The 21,368-nt window shown below is 40.1% G+C and overlaps 1 protein-coding gene and 2 long non-coding RNA genes across 3 annotated transcripts in view; all 3 read right to left on the minus strand.

Annotated features, from left to right (window-relative positions):
- Positions 1–1,667: 1,667 nt before the first annotated feature.
- The window catches only part of LOC145453854 (GLIPR1-like protein 1), a 29,094-nt gene continuing 9,393 nt past the window's right edge, over positions 1,668–21,368 (minus strand). The window contains exons 5-7 of the mRNA XM_080331831.1: positions 16,370–16,544; positions 15,625–15,783; positions 1,668–3,078 (exon numbers count right to left, since the gene is read on the minus strand). Of these exons, the coding sequence (XP_080187957.1) occupies positions 2,908–3,078; positions 15,625–15,783; positions 16,370–16,544 (505 nt within the window). The 3' untranslated portion in view covers positions 1,668–2,907. The remainder of the gene's footprint in view (positions 3,079–15,624; positions 15,784–16,369; positions 16,545–21,368) is intronic.
- Positions 4,668–6,677, minus strand: LOC145453857 (uncharacterized). The gene is made up of 2 exons (XR_013919946.1): positions 5,600–6,677; positions 4,668–5,183 (listed from the first exon to the last, which is right to left on the minus strand). It is a non-coding gene; the product is annotated as an uncharacterized LOC145453857 (long non-coding RNA).
- Positions 7,620–11,587, minus strand: LOC145453856 (uncharacterized). The gene is made up of 3 exons (XR_013919945.1): positions 10,712–11,587; positions 9,612–9,687; positions 7,620–9,431 (listed from the first exon to the last, which is right to left on the minus strand). It is a non-coding gene; the product is annotated as an uncharacterized LOC145453856 (long non-coding RNA).

Below are 21,368 nucleotides of genomic sequence, written 5' to 3' on the forward strand. Positions count from 1 at the left end.
TCACGGCGTTGCCACATTTGGTATCGATTCTCAGGTAAAAATTTCTCGACAACGTCCGTGACATTAAGCCAGATTCTTGGCATTGGCCATTCTCGGTAATGTCCATTCTCGGTAATGTCCGCTCTCGGTAATGTCCATTCTCGGTAATGTCCGTTCTCGGTAATGTCCATTATCGGTAATAGCATTCTCGGTAATGTCCATCTCGGTAATAGCATTCTCGGTAATAGTATGGAACCGCACTGCGCATTTGCGCACGTGCGCAGCTTAGAGGGAACATTGCCGAGCCCTTAAACCTGGATACGTCATCGCCTTGACTTCCCAAATACATGTTTATTCTGCCCCGAGAATATTTATTCTGGCCGTTAAGAAAATTTATCAACAAGTTGCTGCAATATCGATAAAATTAAGAATAAAATTTAAAATATGTTAAAGAGCCATATCTTATACCCAAAAGAGCCATAGGTTCCCGACCACTGCCCTAGACAATAGGGATATAGTTTCATCGATGAACAATTGAACATACACATTTACACAGTGCAAAACGCCCCAGTCGCCAAGAAGTAACCTCCATCAATGCCTACCATACACAGGCCTGCAAACATTCAGTACTTTACCGTTTTTTTGTTTTTTTCTTCATATTATATTGTATCTTAAAACCACTCGTGATTTCTAACCATTGGTTACCGGGTGAAGGGCTGTGATTCAAACGTACCAGCAACGAATTTGGATTGTTATCAAAGTGATATTGTGATCTGTGCGAATGCAGGTAATTATGCATACACATATCGAATCGCTATTCGCATTAGATATTGCAGGAGCAGTCGGTCGGTTTTCAATTGGGTGAATTGTCTTTCCAACACCGTTGTCAATTCGGTACTCCCACTGTTTGATGACACAAAGTGGATACTGCACGTTTTGCGACTTTTGCTTGATATGATAGATTACACTATACAGCGTGTTTTACATCGTTAATTCGAGTATACAAATATGAAGTCCTGGCGATGCCAAAACTGCCAAAAATAAAATCTGAAAAACGCCAAAAATAAGCTAATTTTGGTACTTTTGGGATTTGCCAAAAATAACGCGGCCTGGCTATTTATGAAACGATCGCCGATGATTAGTCTACTAAACGGGTTGTTTCCTAAAAAACCGTGTCCCCTTTATCTTCAAAATTAAAATTAAAATGGCTATATTAAAAAGTAAGTGCGTGGCCTAGTTACATAATCGGATCAAACGACTGTTGCACTGACCAAAGCTGTTCAGTTGGGAAACCTTTCATTATTTTCCAATAAATCAGAAAGCCTGTTTCTATATGCCTTTATTATACCAATCAATGATTATTTTTACCTCTTACTCAACAATTTTAAAGTCCAATGGCCGCGTTTAATGTCATATTTGTTGTGCGCAAAGGAATTATTTATGCATGCATTCGAGTTGATCCATATAGTTATCGAAGAAATCGTCACGGAGCTGAAACTATGCTAGCCTTCCGAATTTGTGCCGGGAAATTCTTGTAGCAATGGCACCTCTTTTGTAAGTGGTTATTAAACTGAAAATTTTGCTATTCACATATTCTTCGGGCAATTTCGCGATACTCTTGTCGTATCATAAGAGAGAGTGAAATAGGTGGATATTTCAACTTCTGATGATGAATTGGCAGCAGATACACAATATACAACAGTGGAGAATTGTAGGCAACAATGCGAAGACAGTACGAATTGAACAATGAACCGACAATAGAACAAGCATTAAAGTTGAATAAGATGAGAGTATATCACCGACGCTTGCGCGAGCGGAAGGGTTCGATTGTGACGCCGGGTTTCTAAGGCAGGGGTGGCCAGCTTGCGCGGCCGTCGGCACGCGATTCAATTAGTATGTGTTGGCGGCCGTCGACATGCAAATTGAATTTACGAATTGATTCCCCAATTTTTCAGAGATTGTATTTAATCTTGAAATATTCTTTGCGTTGCGCGAGATTCAGAAGCGACTTCATTTGTCGATTTTAATATAGTACCCCCCATTTGGAATTTGAGCCCCACCGTACAGATGCGAACAGCAGACCAAAATGATGCGTGTTCGTATATAAATACTCCTATATTTTCCAACATACCGACAATTCCGATGGAAGCATGTAGCAAGGGACTAATATCAATTGGCCAATCCGAAGATGCATCATCATTTATAATTTGCCCCTCCATCCCCTCACCACTCTATCAACTCTACCGGTGAATCTGATCATATAGGCAGGCGGAGAAATAATAAATATTTCATAGTAATATGTGACACTATCTATATTAATAACGAAATATATTCGTGAATATGAAAAAAATTCGCGCTTTGTGCGACTACAATACGAATCTCAGTAACTATATTCAAAAGATGACTACTCGCGATTTCGGTGCGTACATTAAAACGACATGAATAAATAGATTCGTGCGAAGTTCACTGGAAATGGGCATGGACAGCTTAACATGGGTATTCGGCGTCCAGTTACTTCCTCACAACTATGCACTGGAATACGGACGTCGGGTACATAAGTAATCGAAATGCCGCCGTGAATAACAAATAGGTTGATCACTCATGTTCTAAACTAAAGCTTTAACTCGCAATGCAGCCATGCTTCCCATACCATAATTCATGACTTGCCATTTAGCTGTCGAACTATATTTGACTGCGGGCCGTTCGTACACCTTTTACTTTGCTAATATAATAGCTCATGGGATTTCTAGTCGTCAATCATGTCGACTGGAAGCTAAATGTTTCAGCGAATTTGCACACGAAGCAAAAAGCGTTGAGATCTATAATATAGATTGTACGGTACGTCATAGCCATAGACGATTGACCTATAATGTCTACCTGCTACGCAGATGCGGATAATATATAGGATAGCTAGAGAAACCCTATTGGTCAAGCAAGTAGCGTCTGCATTAAAAAAAGAGTCGTAAAGATTGTGGTTAGCAGAGTCATGCTGAGCTTTTCACTGTGATTGCAGTAATTCGTTTCGCAGCATTTTGCTTCGACCGTGGTATCGTTCTTCATCGCTACGCATTTGGCGGTTGCAATGCATCCCATTCGGACCTGGTTGAATAATATTCATTCCTTATAGGTCACAGATAGGGCCAAATCTAACTGGATATCTCCAAAGGGGGTGAGTATAATTCTCAGCGTCTCACGTAAAATTCTAAGTAGATTGTCAGGATTTTCTCATTTTCTAGGTTCACATTAATACGTTCTGTTTTGAATGGTCAGTGGATCATTAGTAATGACAGCTGAGTGGCCTATGTATCGAATATTCACCCGATCTCTACGGAATGTGTGAATCTTGCAATTGACGTTATTAATATTCACTAATGATCGCTTTTCAACTTCGTATCCCAATCCAGACTCGTCGGACCCTAATTTTGTCCAGATCCCCTTTTTGTGAAGTTTTACCCTATTCCACCCGTTGAGGTTAAGGCTAAGTGGGCTCAGGAGAATGGAGTGAGTTGATGTAGAATTAAAGTTATTCTTTCGCTTACATTTAAGTTCACATTACGGTTAGGTGGGGTTACCATATCTTGAAATCGGGAAAACAGGACACTTTTTCAAAATTTTCAGACTTATAATACTGGAGTAAAATCCGGAAAAATGGTGAATTTTCCACGACATCGTGGGTGGTTTGGTTGACTAAAAAAGGTCGTTGCTTCCGTTCGACCACGAATTTCCCATTTAACGCCATTTATGCCCATTTTCACTCGAATCTGTCAATTATCTTAGCTCCAAAAGCTGTAAAGGATGACGAATAGCCGAGAAGGAGGACATTTAGACGTCATAGGAGGACATTTTCAAACACCTGAAGAAGGAGGACGTATGGTAGCCCAAGGTTAGGTCGCAAACAGGCGGTTGCGAAGCTATCTTAGCAAGGTGCCATATGTTATCAATGTATCCAAGTGAGGCAGCACATTTGCTATACTGGTCTTGCGTATAAATTTAGGGAGCATGAAGCATAGTATGTTTAGTTAAGAGGGGTTAAGAACCTCCGGGATAGTCAAAAGGCGGGAATTGTACTACCAACAGGTCATGTGACATATGGAACATTGACCGAAGTTACGTATAGTACATAAATTGACAATCGTTGCCGAACCTGCGATTTTGATGAATTGTATTTTTCTTTTCTGTTTTTGCGGATCGGACATTTGCGCTCTCGCATAGGTTACATAGCCTAAGGGATGAGTGCAATAATCCGAGTACTCTGATCTAAGACGAGTATTAATTCTAATGCTTTGAGTCGGGTAGTGAGAGATGGTTTTTCGAGTACTGAGATCGTACGCTCCATGCCACCTATAGTTACTTTACCAACGAAAACTATAGTTTAGATTATGTGGTTCCCCAGCAAACACATTACGGCAAGCGGTTATCCGTCGGATAACTTGTCCTTTGGCCCAGATTCATCCTAGTGCCATCCGGTTGCACCGAGCGTGTCGACTCCTGGTGTTATCCAGTGGGTGACCACTGACCATCCAACAAGTCATTTCTGAGTCACTTTCCTGGCCACTGTAGGGACAAAGTCCGGTTGGGACCGATATCCATAGACTATCCACTGATCAACCCTCTGAATACTAGCTAGCTCCTGAACCTGCATATTTCTTACCACAGGTTAGGCGACGCACAAATACACTTACACAAGATTGATTTTCAGGCAAAAAGCTTATATTATCGAATTGTCAACAATAAAAACTAAGCAGCAACGAGTAAAATTAACAACGGCTCTAAATCACGTCAAAATCAATCACTCACTCACTCAAGTTCAAGACATACAATAAAGCAACAGGTGGACTCAAAAATATCACAAGCAGTCGATCAATTAATCAATCAGGATAAAAATAGGATGACTACGAAGTATGTACACTGGGAGGATTACAGAATACCACACATACACAACTTATCAGAAATACCAGAGGTTGGCAAGTTTTGAAAATCATTATAGGCAATAATAAAAACTGCAGCAAAGTAAAGCACAGCATTGAGTCAAAGCAACAATAATTGTCAATCAATCAAGGTAAAGAAGCATGCACACTAGAAGGATTACAGAATACGACACACGGACAAGTGTTGAAAAATTATGATAGGTCGAAGCAATTGCCTAGAATTCTGCCTATGAGAATAAAACAAGACACGCACTGCATTACACATGCACATTAGGGCTCTTCAAATAACTTTTTTTCTCAAATCTACTCGATAAAATTGTTAGGTTACCTAATATAAGCCTACACACAAAATTTGGTTCAATTCCAGCCAGTAACCGCTTTGCTACAGGAGAAGAAAGTTCCTATTTATTATATAAAAATAAATAATAAAAAATTTGAAAATTTTCTGTTCACCCCATGAAAGTGTTAGGCTGTCTATAGAAACGATGCTCACCAAATTTGGTTCAATTCCAACCAGTGGAAGTGGAGTTATTGCCGTCGAAAAATTTGGATTTGAATAAAATAGTATTTCCGGTGAGCACAACTATAATAAATAAACAAAGAATCGGTCACCGTAATTACTATTTTATTCAAACCCAAATTTTTCGACGGCAATAACTCTGCATTTTTGAAGAGCCCTAATGCGCATACACAAATGTATCAGAAAAACAGAGGCTGGCAAGTTTTGAAAATCATTATGCCAACAAGACATAGCGATACATTCAAAATTGCAGTGCAGTAAAAAAAGCACAGCATCGAGTCGAAGCAACAACTGTCAAATCAAGTTGCAAAATTACGTTCACTATATGAGAATACCATAGGAAAAAAAATTCGAAGTGGCAGGTTGAAGTTCTTCAATGACAGTAAAAAGACATGCACCGTTGCACACTAGGGAAATATCCGTTGATATTTAAGAATTAAGATGGCAAGTTTTGAAGGTGAAGAGGTAATACGAATAGAGATACAAAAAAAAAACAGGATGTTTTATTCTGGTCAATTGCTCGTTACGACATCCTCCATGTGCAGATCTGTCACACATTGAGCAAGGTGCAGTATAACAAACAAAGCACTTCTACTCGGGTTTCGCCTACTTGTACTGCATGTTTTTTCACTACTTCTACTTAGGTTTGTCAGACATAACCAGTTAGATAGCTCCTAGAATGTAGTAAATAGTGAATGCAATTTAGAAATCGCACTATAATTGGAGTGCCATTATATATTTTTCGCGTACATCCTGCAGTTTTGAAAGCGGCCTCTACCAACTGCAGTAACCTGCAAGTGTGCGACTCGTTCTACTTTTGGAAAATACTCAAGTAGTCACAATTTCAGATCCACCTTTACTTGAGCAGCAAGGATGACTCACTTTCACCCCTTTTTGATCGTATATACCGTGTCTAGAGCGGATGAAAATAATAATCAGCAGATTCAACTGTAACTTGTAAAAAATTCCACAGCAAGCAATGCACACTTGCAACCAACAATCTCTCTAGCTGGAAATATCTTCAATCTTCATACAGGTTCAACTTGCAACGAGGTCAAAAGTTGGTATGAGGGAAATGACTTTATACTGCATCCTCTTCCTTGTTTGCGTAAGACTGAGACAGGATACGGACTTGTTCTGCATTTTTGTCCTAAAATAATTAGCAAGAAAATCATTACAAGCGAACATGAAACGATCCTTCAAAATGCTACCAATTCCGAACGCCTTGCAAAATTCATTCAAACACTGACAAAGTACCAGACTTGGACAACTAGATAATTCTAGTTGTCTAATTTCACTAAATTAGAGCGAAATGCCAGTAATCTAATTCTAATCTAATTTGTGAAATGCTTCCATGCTCTAATTCTAATCTAATTTGTGAAATGTTCTTACGCTCTAATTCTAATTCTAATCTAATTTGTGAAATGTCCGTATTCTCTAATTCTAGTTCTAATCTAATTATTGTTTTCCTGAAAATGCCTCTTTGTCCAAGGCATATTGCACTATTGCAGTGAGTTAAAAAGAATATCCCGCTTGCGCAGGGAAATCCAGTGCCAAGCCGCCATCGCCTTACTTACACCGTGCAGTCATAGTAGATATTATGACGAATATAGCCTGCTAGAGTAGCTTGTAGTCTGCGAACAACACTCTAGTTTCTAAAACTTTACGTTAGTACATCGTCATGCTGACTTACATGGGCGATGCCCATGGTTACCATAAAAGAAGTAATATTTTATTAAAGTATAGTAAAAATCGAGCCAAGCTTGGTGTACAGAAGTTAACCATTCTCGTGTTTATGGGAATGCACTGTTGTTGTTGTTTCTTAAACAAAAATATGTGGCGCTTATCGCCTCACAGCCTTTTGCACCACGCACTGTGATTTGATGTGAACTACATTTTGCTGTATTCATTTACATACAATTTCATTCAATTTCCAAGTTTTTGCGAACCAAGTATAGCTCTAATTCTAATTCTAATCTAATCTGGAAAAAACTTAGTAGCTCTAATTCTAATTCTAATCTAATTTGAAAAAAGCTGTGTAGCTCTAATTCTAATTCTAATCTAATTTGGAAAAACTGTGCAGCTCTAATTCTAATTCTAATCTAGTTTGAAAAAAACTGTGGAGCTCTAATTCTAATTCTAATCTAATTCAGAAAAGCTGAAAATTTTCTAGTTGTCCAAGTCTGCAAAGTACAGCATACTATGCATAAACGCACAAATCATGAATATTAAAATTTATGATCATTATGGAACAGTGGACACTAGGGGTGTTCAAAAAAAACTTTTTTCAAATTTGATTGGCTTAGCTGGCAAATCATTAGGTTACCTAAAATACCTTGCACAAAAAATTTGACTCATTTCAATTCGCAGATGCTGAGGTCATCCAATTAGAAATTTATATCATTTTTCAAATAATAGTATTTACGGTGGAAAATTTCACCACTCCGACATGATCAAAATGCCTAAGATGTAGGGATGCTTTTTCCCACTCATTTCCATCTTTACAGGGGCCTATGGTAGAGTTTGGATTAAGACATCGCCAGTTGACGAATAAAAGATATGACACGGATTAGCTGGAAATTAGTAGACTTCATTGAAATAGCTAATAGACACGTTCAAATGATGGTGATATACTTTGCAAATAAACTACTTTTCACACTAATATTAACGACCACGAAAATGAAAAAAAAAACTGACACATAGGTAAAACAAGGGTAAATATATGAGTATGGTCATGGTCATAGGCGCCGAGTTACGGGGTGGCACCCCATTCAATATGCTGAAACGCCCGCCGTCTGCGATTTCAAATTTTCGTATATCTCTATTGTCTAGTCATCTCGATACGACATCAGCGCTGTCAATGAGCAAGTCCGTGATATCGCGTAAATGCCAACAATTTACCATTAACCGATACACACGCAAATAATTGAATACGCAGCTTCGTAGGCGGCGACAAACTAATGCTTGAAACGCCCCAATAAATTGTAACCCGGGATTTCGACATGCATTTGTCGTGTTGTCAGACTAGGTTCCGACCCATTGTGCTGTGTTCAAGTTGGTGAATTACTGATTAGATGCGCCAGGTGAGGCCTACAATATTCGTATTGTAGGCCTCGGATGCGTGCTTTTTTGTCTGCTATCATCTGTAGGCTACTAATTCTTGTCTGGTTTATACACTCGCATTTTCTCAATGTCACGTGTCGGTGTTTGATTCGTTGATAATACTGCGCATTGTGCAGTGCAAGGCGTTGAATTACGTTGTCAAATAGTGATGCAACACGAGGTTTTCTGTGGCGTAAATTCTGAATTTATTCGATTAGTTCGAACGGGAACCTTCTATTTTCCAATACAATGAACTTCATTGCTGGACGGACTGGAGCTCAACCATATCGCGGATCGAATTTCAAACCATTTAGCGCGACGCTATAATCGCTGGCATGAAATATCACGTGCGCCAGGCTATGCCTGATATCGTTACCAGCATGAACTATCGAGTCTACAGCAGGACTGGCGCATGTGATAACATCGCTGGCCTAAACTATAGCATCTGCTACAGACATCATATGATTTGCCTGCTATCTCTACTTATTTGATTGTTATGTTATACTGGCTTAAGACTGCCAGCGTCAAATTGAATAAACCTGAATCTGCGCAATTGGCCACGAACAGACGCAAACGAACGTAATTGATTCGCGCTAATACTGAAACATCAGAAGATGCATATACTTAACCGTAATAAATGATGCTAACTTGGTAAATTTGAAGAAATTTCAAACCCCTCCCTTGTTTCATCTGGTCACCCTATGTAGAAATAGAAGTCGGCGCCTATGAGTATGGTTATGCAATATAACCATTATCCCCTCTGCGCAATATATTAAGACAATCAATATTGCACCTACCTCGTACTGCTGATTTGTTTTTGGATGGTGCATGGCGCAACACCGATCTGACTTCAATCTCGTAGTCCTTTTCCGGAACAGTCGTAGGAATATTGCAACAAGCACCTAAACAGGAAGATTATAGTAAACAATTTATAGAGACGACAACTAGTTCAACCTACGATATATAATATATTGTATAAACTCAGTGCAAACAGAGCTTTTTTCCCAGTTCTGCCCAACTTTATCAGTTGCCACTCTATTGGGAAACTCAGGGCTACTCAATTTAATATACCATATACTCACCATTTCCAGTAGGAAATTCCCAGCAGAATGAACCTAGACGACTCTCCAGGAAGGGCTACTTGCTGAGACAACGTATCTGAACAGATAAATAACAGTCAGTGGCAACTCAAACACGCAATAACGGGCATGGGTTGATTAAACGCAGTCAAATAATGGTAATCTTATAGCTGGCGAACAGAGCGCAAAATTTAATAAAACAGGTCTCAATATAAAGCTACTTTCGCACTGATTCAGAAAATATAAATTAAAATCTGGTACGGGCACTAAAACCCCCCGAAAATTGCTTTTAAAATCTGCATTGTTTCTAACAAAGGTAGCGGCAGTAGACAATGACAAATCAAATGTCTAGAACTGATTGTGACATCATTGAACGCCTTGGCGAAGTCGTGCTGAATATAAATTACAATGAAATTCAAGAACCGCTGTGCCGAATGGAACAAACTGTTTTGTAGATCGGCCTGTTGCGTACCAAGAAATACGCGTTGATAGTAAATTCTACGATATATGTTTAAGCTTTTGTGCTATAATTTATACTTATCCAAAATTTTGAATACGCGACGACGCATAAAATACAAAAACTATTCACATTACGACTTATTTGCGCTACAGCCATTGATACGACACGCTATACTCTGAGAATCACGGGGAACACGGCAAGCGACTTCGCCAAGGCGCCCGCCCAATGATGTCACAATCAGTACGAGACATTGAACGGTCATTGTCTACCGACGTTACAATTGATAGAAAAAATACCGACTTTGGCCTTTCGAGGGCGATTTCCGGGACGTTCAAGTGCCCGGACCAGATTTTAATTTCTCTTTTTAGAGTCAGTGCGAAAGTAGCTTTCGATTGAGACCCGTCTAATTAAATTGTTCATTCTGGTCGCCAGCTTTAACATTAACGCTGAGTTACCAAATTGGAAGTTTCTACAGTCATCATTGCATGAGCTGAGCATAGAAAATTTCAAATAATTCATAACTTACATACGGTATACCCAGCTCAGCTTTCTAGACTATAAGAGTTAAATAATTTTTTTACAAATCAAACGGTGATAACTGCAGATGCTGTTTTGATACCACATGGAGGAAATAAGCTCTAACCTGCATTTGGTAAATTGGTGATGCACTGTCCGTAAAATCACGACATTACTGGCAGATTTCTTCCTTCACTTTTCTTCAAGATGCTGAGATTTCTTTTCGAACTGTTTCGCCCGAGCTGCAGCAAGATCAGTATCACTGGCCGGGTTGGAATCCCGGTACGTTTAGCGTAATATATTTGGTGTGCAGTATCACACCGTGAGAACAGTTAGTAGAATCTTTGGTGTGCACGAGACACCGATTCCATATTGGATCACTGGTATCAGTGGAACATGTGCATTTTCTTTGAATCTTCTCGTGACCACCCGAATCAGACCTTGAATCGGAATCATATTTGGTAGATCTTCGTATCCGTCGTCTTTTCCCCGCATTCGATGCCGAGCTATCCAAGTTAGTATTGCAATACTCAAACCATAGCGCTGGGTAGAATTGAATATCGGTACTTCAATACTACAATTTGGAAGCCAAGCATTAATATCATGATTGAAATACCAGCAATCACGACTCTTGAGTAGGGATGTCTATCACTCAATTTGGGTTACGGGTCTCATTCAAAAATTCTGATAGCTTGCGGTCAGTCAAGTGTTACCTTCGGCTTCCAATCCATTTCCAGTTATTAATCACAAAACAGTAACTCTTACCTTATGTTGATCAAGAAATCAGGTTTGGTTACAATAAAAGGACGTACTATAACAGTATCAACTCTAAACCTACCTACCTACCTATACCGAACATCCGTCATAATAGCTCTTTAATACTATATAGGGATTCAATAACCAAGCGCATTTTCGTTGTGCACATACGCCACTTCTGACTATAACCGTATCATTATCATTGACTGACTACACTGCTACAACCAGTGGTTATGGTTATATAATCACCGAGCTAAGTGGCACACAGCAAATGTCGAAAATGGTTCTCGCCGCTGACAACAATTCACTTCAAAGAATCACGGTTCAAATTTCCCAGACGAAAATTTGAATCACGTGAACTGGGCTCACTGCGCAATGCGCCACTGCGCATATGGATGAAAAAGGCTAATGATCTCATTCACTTCACGCTGGCGCGACGCACGAGGAAAGCTCGTCAATCGTTGAGTGGTATTCAGTGGGGTAACATCACTTAGCTATATAACATCGGTAAAACATTATGAGGTACAAAAATTGTAATTGTCAAATTGTAAAGTTTATTACATGCTCGAAATAAAAGTACGAAGGAGAATGTACCATTATCGAAGTCGATAATAGAGTATACCAATATTCAATATACCAGCATATAATCCCTGTAAATTATATGGCGATCAAGTCAGATTCACTGTGCGCAGTCGCCATTTCTGCCGACCCATTGAACGCATTCAAGTGAAAAACGCTAAACATCTCACGGCATGACGCACGCGAAAAGTTCGTAACATCTTTCGGAATTGCGAATGTTCACCGCAGGAACAAACAGTAACATGACAGCTAAAAGGGCACAGAAATGGCAATGTTTAAAAGCTTGAAATGTAGGCCCGACAGTGAATATTGACCGTTCAATGCCAGCATGCATAATCCGGTTACGTGACGTCGCTATGAAGAATCACGTCCAGTGACGATTTTCCTTCAAATTCTATTGAAATATTTTGAAATACTGAAATGTGTGCAATTTGTGCATATCAGCGTCGGGAGTTATTGAGAGGTTGACTTTATAGCTGAAACAAAATGGAGCTATCCTCACACTGTCCGAATATGATATCCATTGGAATTCTGATTCGCGCTTTCAGTGGACTATCCCGAATATCGGTGTGTAAACGTGCGATTTTCTTTCGAACTGTACTCTTGAAACATTTTGAAAGGATGAAATATGTGCCCTTATCAGCAAGAACTTGAGTGGTTGACTTTTTAGCTGATACAACATGGAAATATCCGCACACTGTCAGATTATGATATCCATTGGAAATTGAATTGGGACTTTTAGTGGACTATCCGAAATGATTTTCTGTATGTATGTCCTAGGATATCCGAACTGGACATTTTCCAACTTGGATAGCCAAGTATTAGCCCACGTCTGTCCAACCGGACACTGGGACACTCGGACACTGCTTGGATAGCCCTAGGCAATTATGTGTTTGCTGGGTCTCAACCGCCGGTCCGTGGCAACTTTTCTGCCGGTCGCCAAATATATTGGAATTTATTGTCGCAATTCAGAAATGCAAAATGTACGCTTGATCACTAATTGCAGAAATGAAATACTAGCTTTTAAATTAACTTAGGAATTTTGAACGTGTTGTCTGCATGGTGTCGTAATATAGAGTTCATGAGTTAATAGACTTGGCATATATACGACACAATGCTGCTACAGGTGTAGGTAACTGTGTGAAAGTAGCATACAACTCGTTCAAGACCAGTTATGTGTGAAGCCAAGAAGACTTTTTAGACAAATTTCGTTAATTTTTGACAGTACAAATTACCGACATTTGGCATTGTTACAGAGTCTAGCAAACAGCAGAGTCGCATTTCTTTTAAAAGAAACGGAACAATGAAAGTAAGTTAGCTGTTTTTTAAGACTTCGCGTGGCAGAAACTTCAATAGACCCACGTAACAACGTCTAATGTTTAAATGACAGCATTAAGTGAAGTCTCCTATAGGCTATTGAGCTTAGAGTTACAAATATTTGTCGTAATTAACTTCGCGTGTTGTACAATTGACAATTAAATACCGGTATTTCAACTTTCCACCTCCTTCATACCGTTATGTCGTCATAAAGAGTGATACTCGTTCACTCGACTAGACTCGAATCAGTCAGGTGAGAGAGAGAGAGAGAGATATTTATTGATTTGTCCAACCGTAAAGAAAACATCATTGGCACATGAAACAACAATAAATGAACTTAACGGTATAGGACAGGGTGTGACCGATATGACTCTGGGTAGGGTCAACTAGTCTGATCACACCCTGCATTAACAAATACAGATATCGTGTCATAAATTTGGATGCATTGGTTGGGATCAATCAATTCAGCTCAGCATAAAAATAAAATACTGAAGAAACTAAAAAAATTGGTGTGAGACAAGCGGATCATTGTTAACGGGAGATGAGGTGACTGAATAATTCCTTTTTGAAGGAGTGGTATGGGAGGTCCCGTATTGATGAGGGTATAGCATTCCATATGACAGGACCGGCATATAGTCGATCGATTTCTTTGTGAGGTTACTTGTGGGTCGATGAAAATAGATGTTACCTTGGGAAGAAAATCTGGTATTATGTGAGTGAACAGTTTGAGCAAGGGCGAAGAAATCATCAACCACAGGAGGCAATTCATTTGAAAAATATTGATGCATAAATTTAGCTACTTCAAATGTAAAAATATCGTCAAATTTTAGAATTTTGTATTTGCGGTATAGTACTGGGATAATCTTGTTCGTTGGGGCAAGCCAGCCATCAAACGAATGGCTCGGTTTTGCCGGAATTTTAGAACAATGTGAAGTACAAGCATTCCCCCATACAATTATGCCATACTGTAGATACGAGTAAAAAAGCGAAAAGTAAATTGTCCTAAGCACAGATCTAGGAACTATGTGCTTGAGTTTTGTCATTACACCTACACATCTAGAAAGCTGTGTTATGGTATGAGCAATATGCGGTTTCCATGACAATTTAGAGTCAATGATGATTCCAAGATATTTTGCTGAGTCACACAGTGAGATACAGTTATTATCTAGATTCACAGTAAGATTATCAGAAGCAGTGTTAAAGAGCATCATCACAGTTTTATCGGTATTTAAACTTAGTTTGTTAGCAGCAAGCCATTGAGAGGCTTTTGTAAGTACACTCTGCACAGAACTTTGTAGGTTGCTTATAGTATCGGATGAAAGAAAAAGATGGGTATCATCGGCAAACAGTGTAGTATAAAAGGAGGAACAGTTGATAATGTCATTGATGTAGATCAAAAATAGGGTCGGTCCTAAAACTGAGCCCCGAGGCACTCCACACTTTACATCCATTTCTACCGATTTTGCCAGACCCAGTTTCACAAACTGCTTACGGTTTGCAAGGTAGTTCGTGAGCAGCGACTTGGCAATCCCTCTAATTCCATAATGCTCTAGTTTTCGTAGCAGTATCTCGTGGTTCACAGTATCAAAAGCTTTCCGAAGATCAATAAAGATACTACAGCCAACTCTTTTATCTTTAATAATTTTGTAGTAATTTGTCACAATTGATAGGGTGGCATGGTTATTGTTATGACCCGATCTAAAGCCAAATTGGGATGGAGTGAATACCGATTGCAATTCAAAAAATTTCTTGATCCTATAATCTAGCAATTTTTCATATAGAGTGGAAAGGTTTGACAGAATTGATATGGGACGGTAATTAGACACTCGTTTTGTATACGAAGTTAACACTTACACGAAATGGGAGCACATTACAGCGATCAATCTAGCGCCGTGGTTCCCAACCGGTGGGGATTTCAATGGTTTCTGGTGTGGAATATACACATTTGGTAAACATTATATACAGAATAGTCTGCATATTTACGGAGACACGTGTACGATTACCGTTATTAGGTGACTGCTATGGAATGTATGTATCGAAAATTATATTGCGTGTTGTTCACAAAAAAGTCATGTTTAACTCTGGATAACCAATGATAGCTTCACAAACACACCCAGCACGACCAGTATGATGTGAAATATACGGTTTCGCTAAATTTTGTGGGTTACCGGAATCGCTTCACGATAAGTTTAATGTTGCAGTTATAGGCGATTGTCTTGCGTACTGGTTTGGCTGTGTGTCTTATGTATTCGAACAAGCAAATGGTTTTGGGTAGTGGGGAGTGAAGACTCGAAATAAATCTGAAGTGAGGAATGAAGACAAAAAAATTGGGAACCACTGCTGGTCTACAGCTCAACAATTATTACCGAGGTTACGATAGTCACGTACCTTGTTATTCGATCTGAGCTTATAACACGACGACTCGCCAATTCCGTCTTCGCATAATCTTTTATTCTGATCGGATCTGCATGTTGACTCCGACACGGCGTCTTTGCAACTGTAACAGCTTAGTACAGCCGGCGAGGACCCAACGACTGATACTGATCTCTGAAGAGAATAACGCATCATGGTTCGGCCTCGTTGAGTAATTGAGCATGTATATTTGGGTATTCAAAAATAACTATTTTTTCTAATTTCACTGGCTACTTGGTAATGTTAGATTGGCTACAATACTCTGCACACCAATTTTTGCAGAAATTGGTTGGGACAACGCTTGCATCATTTTACTGAGTGCAATGGTCATTAAAACTGGGTGAAAAGGAGCCTCTGTTTCACAGTGACTGACTGAGTACATTTTAAAAACTGGACCTTTTCTGCAGGGCCATTGTTCAATGTTCATTTTGTGTTAGTTGCGAAAATGCAACTTGCAATTTCGAATGTGTTCGGTCATCTCCGATTAACTGCTAAAAATATGGGACCCATCGACCAAATCTACCTTTTGAAACTGTTTACCCGAGTACTTTTCAGATCATAATTTTCTATTTCAAGTTGAAACATTTTGGACATGTCTTGGAAATGTCTACTACTTATCCACTTGAGTAGCAATGTTGACTATTTGAATACACCTGTAATTTAGTGTGAAAGTCAGAACACTTGCACTCCTAAACCTATAACGACATAAAACTAACGATACCTGTTTAATTTCCACTGAGATCTCCTTTCTTTCTTCATTCACGGACGCAGACGTGGGGGAAGCTACGGCACTAACCAAAGTAGTGGGCGTTTCCCATTTCGGAATACTTTCCTGCGATACGTTCCGGCAATCGCATAAGTTGTCAACGCAGTTCGGTGCCTCTTCCGGACAGTCGCTGAAAGAGGCATCCGGAATAAGGATACTGGAATTCGGAATAAGCATATGATATCGTTGAAATGAGGACGCTTGATTTCACAAGCAAGACCTCTAACATAGAAAAACATAAAATACGGATGTGATATAATACACGCTAATTTAACTCCGTATTTTTGGTGAGTTCGCATAATGGGAATAGTGAAGGATCAGGTCGAACGAATGGTCATTGAAACATCACGAATACGGCAATTGTTTCTTCAAACACTTCTTTTGTTACGGTTTGACAGCGACTGTGATGAGTTGAGGACGTACAACGATAGAGCTTAATTCGGAATCAAATCAATGCAAGAATTAAAAACATCTGCACAGTATACAGGACATCAGCAGAGCTGCTATCACGGCTGATGCCGATTTTATCGTAAAATACGATATGAATAATACAAAGAGAAAAATAGCAATAACAAAGGCAAGGGAACCGGACACATTTAATATAGTGCTATATTATCATGACATGTACAGTATAAGCATTAGGGATTTTACCATATGAACATAGTTATAATAGAGAGAATGTGATGAAATTTGGAAAATTGGTAAACTAGCAAGAACAAACGATTCAAAGCAACTTCCTACTAAATTAGGGTTACCATATTTCTCTGAAGTAAATTCAGGACACTCTTTAGCGCCCACTAACGGATTTTTAAATGAGGTGTAACATATTGACCGTCAATATGACGTCACACTAGCAAAGCATTGGCCATCGACTGTGTAGACCAGAGGTCTCAAACTCAAATGTGCTCGCGGGCCAATTTCTTAGTTTTGATGACGCCGCGGGCCGCACCACCAATAATAGGGATATTCAACGCAGACTTTCCAAGTAGGCCTTTTCTGGCGGGAGCTTGAAGACAGGCATTCCAGAATCATCACGAATATGTAATTAACTATTGTACTATTCGCGCTTGACACGGGAAAAAATCATACTTTCAAATATTTAAATAAAATAGATTTTATGCCGGGCAATATTTGTTCAAATAATGAGTTATAGGCATCATCCGAGAGGATGCATCATGGCCGATGTTGCCTCTGAGCTGCGCACGTGCGCAAATGCGAAGTGCTGACAAAATCTCTGCGCACAGAAAATCTAAGTTGCGCACAAAAAATCTGAAGTGATGACCTTTTTTTTCGTGATGCACTGTTGTCCAAGGGTCAGCGCAGTGATTTGGTAAGTCTGGGCCGATGCATCAAAAATTAGAGGGAGCACTGACCATGACATCGTCAAACTGTCGGGTTATAATATTGCAGCTAGTGGACCTTTGACGTGCCACAATGTAGAATATATCAAAATCTACTGAAGATTGATCTGATATCAGAGCATTTGAGCGGTGTAGCCTTATCCGGCTTATGATATAGTCGTGATAAGTTGGCTTTTGTTACTATGTAATTACCAAAGTCAAATTAAATCAGCGTCAGATTTGCATTCGATTATTATCGGAACATATCGAAAACAACTTGAATATAATTATTATTGAGCCATAGTCAGAGCATTGTTTATCAACCTTAGAGATCGTACCCCTCGTGCTTCCAATAAGATATCTCGTATAGCCCCTGTTCATTTTCAACACAATTTCTGTTTGTACCTATATTAAAATTAGAAAGCCCATACACGTAAACTCGCGCGTTGCGCGAAGACCATTTTCTAGTTGAGTAAATTGGTCAAGAAAATATTCGCCAGCATGTAGGCCTAATTCCACAATGCATCTCGTACGACATGATGTGGTACTCCGTACCCCGAATGGGTCTAGCGTACGGACCCTGGTTAAGAATAGAAATGTCCAATCGCCGATATAATAATTGGTGTTACAGCTGTGGAGCGTATTACTACCTTACTCGCCATCGATAATAACATGGATAAAGAGATCAGACAACACCTAGCATGTAACCAACTATACGTCACGGGGGTCACATAATGCCAATGGCTGCCATACTGACCTGATTAGATAGCTATATATACCCCACGCAACGCAAGCTACCACCTTTTGATATATTACTATTCCCTATGAGAATTCCATAGATTGTTACGTCCGTAGTGTGGTGATTGTTGTGATTGTATAAGTGCTGATTACTGTAATTAGTTTACTTTGCTCTGTTCATTCCTTTCTTACCTCAGTTGCTTATATCTGTGTTGTCGAGTGCATGTCCTAGTTCCGTGAAGTTGATTGTAGCTGAATTTCAGTTAATAAAAACCTAGAAAGCTGTCAAGCAGTTTCGTCTTCGTCTAGCTACGCTTTCCTCGTAAGGTCACCACAATTTTATTAACTGCTATTGACACAATCGACTCTGGAATGACTTTCTCTCAAGAGAAGTATATCCGCGTGCCGGTTCTAGATTTATTACCGAGCTCTCAAGACTCTTCGAAAGTATTCAACCACTGGGACAAAATGTTGTCGAGCTTCATATCGGCTGCAGAGTCTTCTTTGCCATCGACCAGCAGCACGGACACTGGACAAGATTCTAGCAGTGGCCGTCCCGGGGCAGTTCTCGATAAGTTGGCTATTTTGATTGGTTATGTATCGCCAAGCGTGTACGCTTTGATCGAAGATCATGGCACGTTCGAATCTGCCATGGCACACCTAACCAAGTTATATCGGAAGAAAAAGAACATCATATATGCTCGACATTTACTCGCAACTGCTAAGCAAGACTCTGGTGAGACCGTCGCTGATTTCTCACAAAAGTTGATCGCTCTGTCTCGTGATTGCAATTTTGAAGCTGTTAATGCAGAAGTGCATAAAATGGAGGCCGTGCGAGATGCCCTAATTACTGGCTTGCGGTCCTCTGGCATTAGATTGCGTCTTCTCGAACATGATGAGTTAACACTCGAAAAAGCCATGCAGATAGCAGACTCTCTTGAACGGGCGCAAGCGTTTTCCTCGTCCTATGAAATATCGCCTCCTACCGCTAACATGGTTCCGGGAAATCAGGAAATGCAGAAGACTTCACATACACCTGATCAATCGCCTGTGTTGTCCTGCAGCTCTGAATTGGCTGCATTACAGAAGTCTCCTGTAAAAAAGAAGTGCTTATTTTGCGGCGGTTTCCATACGATGCTTCGCAAGTTTTGTCCAGCCCGAAACAGCGAATGTTCGAGATGTGGCCGACGGGGTCACTTTGCCAAAGTCTGCAAATTCAATTTGGCTTCGCTAGCCGGTGTACCCGGTTCTTTAAGGCGTTCGACGTTGGAAGTTTTTGTTGCTGAGAGATTGGTCAAAGTACTTGTAGATTCGGGGGCATACGAATGCTACATTAGCTCATCATTCGCCAAAATTCTCAATCTCGCTCTTACTCCTCGGGATTACACTATTACCCTTGCATCAAAGTCATCTTCTGCTCGAGTTATTGGTCACGCATACGCGACACTTCGTATTGAAGATAAAGATTACGGCGCAACTCAATTTTGCGTCGTTGATGAACTGTGCGCCGACGTAATTATCGGTTTGGAATTCCTCAAACAGCATAAGAGAGTTATATTTGAATTCGGTGGGCCTAAGGGAGATCTCGTAATAGGACGCAAGCATTGTGCCGTAGCTGCCGCTAAAGTGAGTGATCCGCCTGAAATATTCAAGTTTGTCGACCCAGCTGTAAAGCCTGTAGCTGTGAAGTCGAGAAAGTACAGCTCAGAGGATCGATCTTTTGTACGGAGCGAGGTGTCAAAGCTCCTGGATGAAGGCGTTATAGAGAAGTCGGTATCTCCCTGGCGAGCTCAAGTTTTGGTGACCAAGGACCCTCGACATAAGAAAAGGTTAGTGATTGATTACTCGCGGACGATAAATCGATACACCCCTTTGGATGCTTATCCGCTACCAAAAATTGATGACATTGTCAATGAAGTTGCTAAAGGTGTTGTTTATAGCACGATCGATCTCAAGTCTGCCTATCACCAGGTGTCTCTCTCTGCGGCCGACCGACCCTTCACAGCTTTTGAAGCTGATGGTTGTCTGTATCAATTTCGTCGCCTACCCTTCGGTATCACCAATGGGGTCGCTGCATTTCAACGGTTCATTGATAAATTTATAGCGGACAACCACTTGAAAGGCACAATAGCTTACTTGGATAATGTAACTATATACGGAAGGAATCAGAAGGAGCACAATGAGAGGCTCTCTTCGTTCATGTCAGCTGCTGATTCAACAGGTCTGACTCTAAATAAAAATAAATGTGCGTTTGGGGTTTCGAAGCTCTCACTGCTCGTCCATCTGATATCCCACAATGATATTCGACCCGATCCGGATCATTTGCGACCCTTAACGCAAATGCCGGCTCCAAGCGATACTCGTAGTCTGAAGCGCTGTTTGGGCATGTTTTCGTACTATTCAAAATGGATTCCGTCTTTTTCCGACAAAGTGAAGCCCCTATGTGAAAATGTCGTGTTCCCCTTGCTTGAAAAACAGAGAAACGCATTTGAAACGTTAAAACAGAATCTACTTCGCGCCTGTTTGAGCTGCATCTATGATGACGAACCGTTTCAAGTTGAATGCGATGCTTCCGAAGTTGCGATCGCCTCTATTTTAAGCCAAAAGGGCAGGCCTGTTGCGTTCATGTCTCGAACGCTATCAAAATGCGAAATGAAATACCCCGCTGTAGAAAAGGAAGCTTTGGCCATTGTCGAGTCTCTTCGAAAATGGGATTATCTCTTGAACCGAAATGAATTTAAATTGATAACGGACCAAAAGGCATTATCTTTCATATTTAGAAAAGACCATCCGAGTAAGATTAAAAATGCAAAGCTCACTCTGTGGAAACTCGAGTTAAGTCCGCTAAAGTATCAAATAATTCACCGCCCTGGATC

Source organism: Botryllus schlosseri, chromosome 13 (assembly GCF_051294905.1).
Source record: "Botryllus schlosseri isolate E-star chromosome 13, Bs_hap1, whole genome shotgun sequence".
Lineage (NCBI taxonomy): Eukaryota > Metazoa > Chordata > Ascidiacea > Stolidobranchia > Styelidae > Botryllus > Botryllus schlosseri.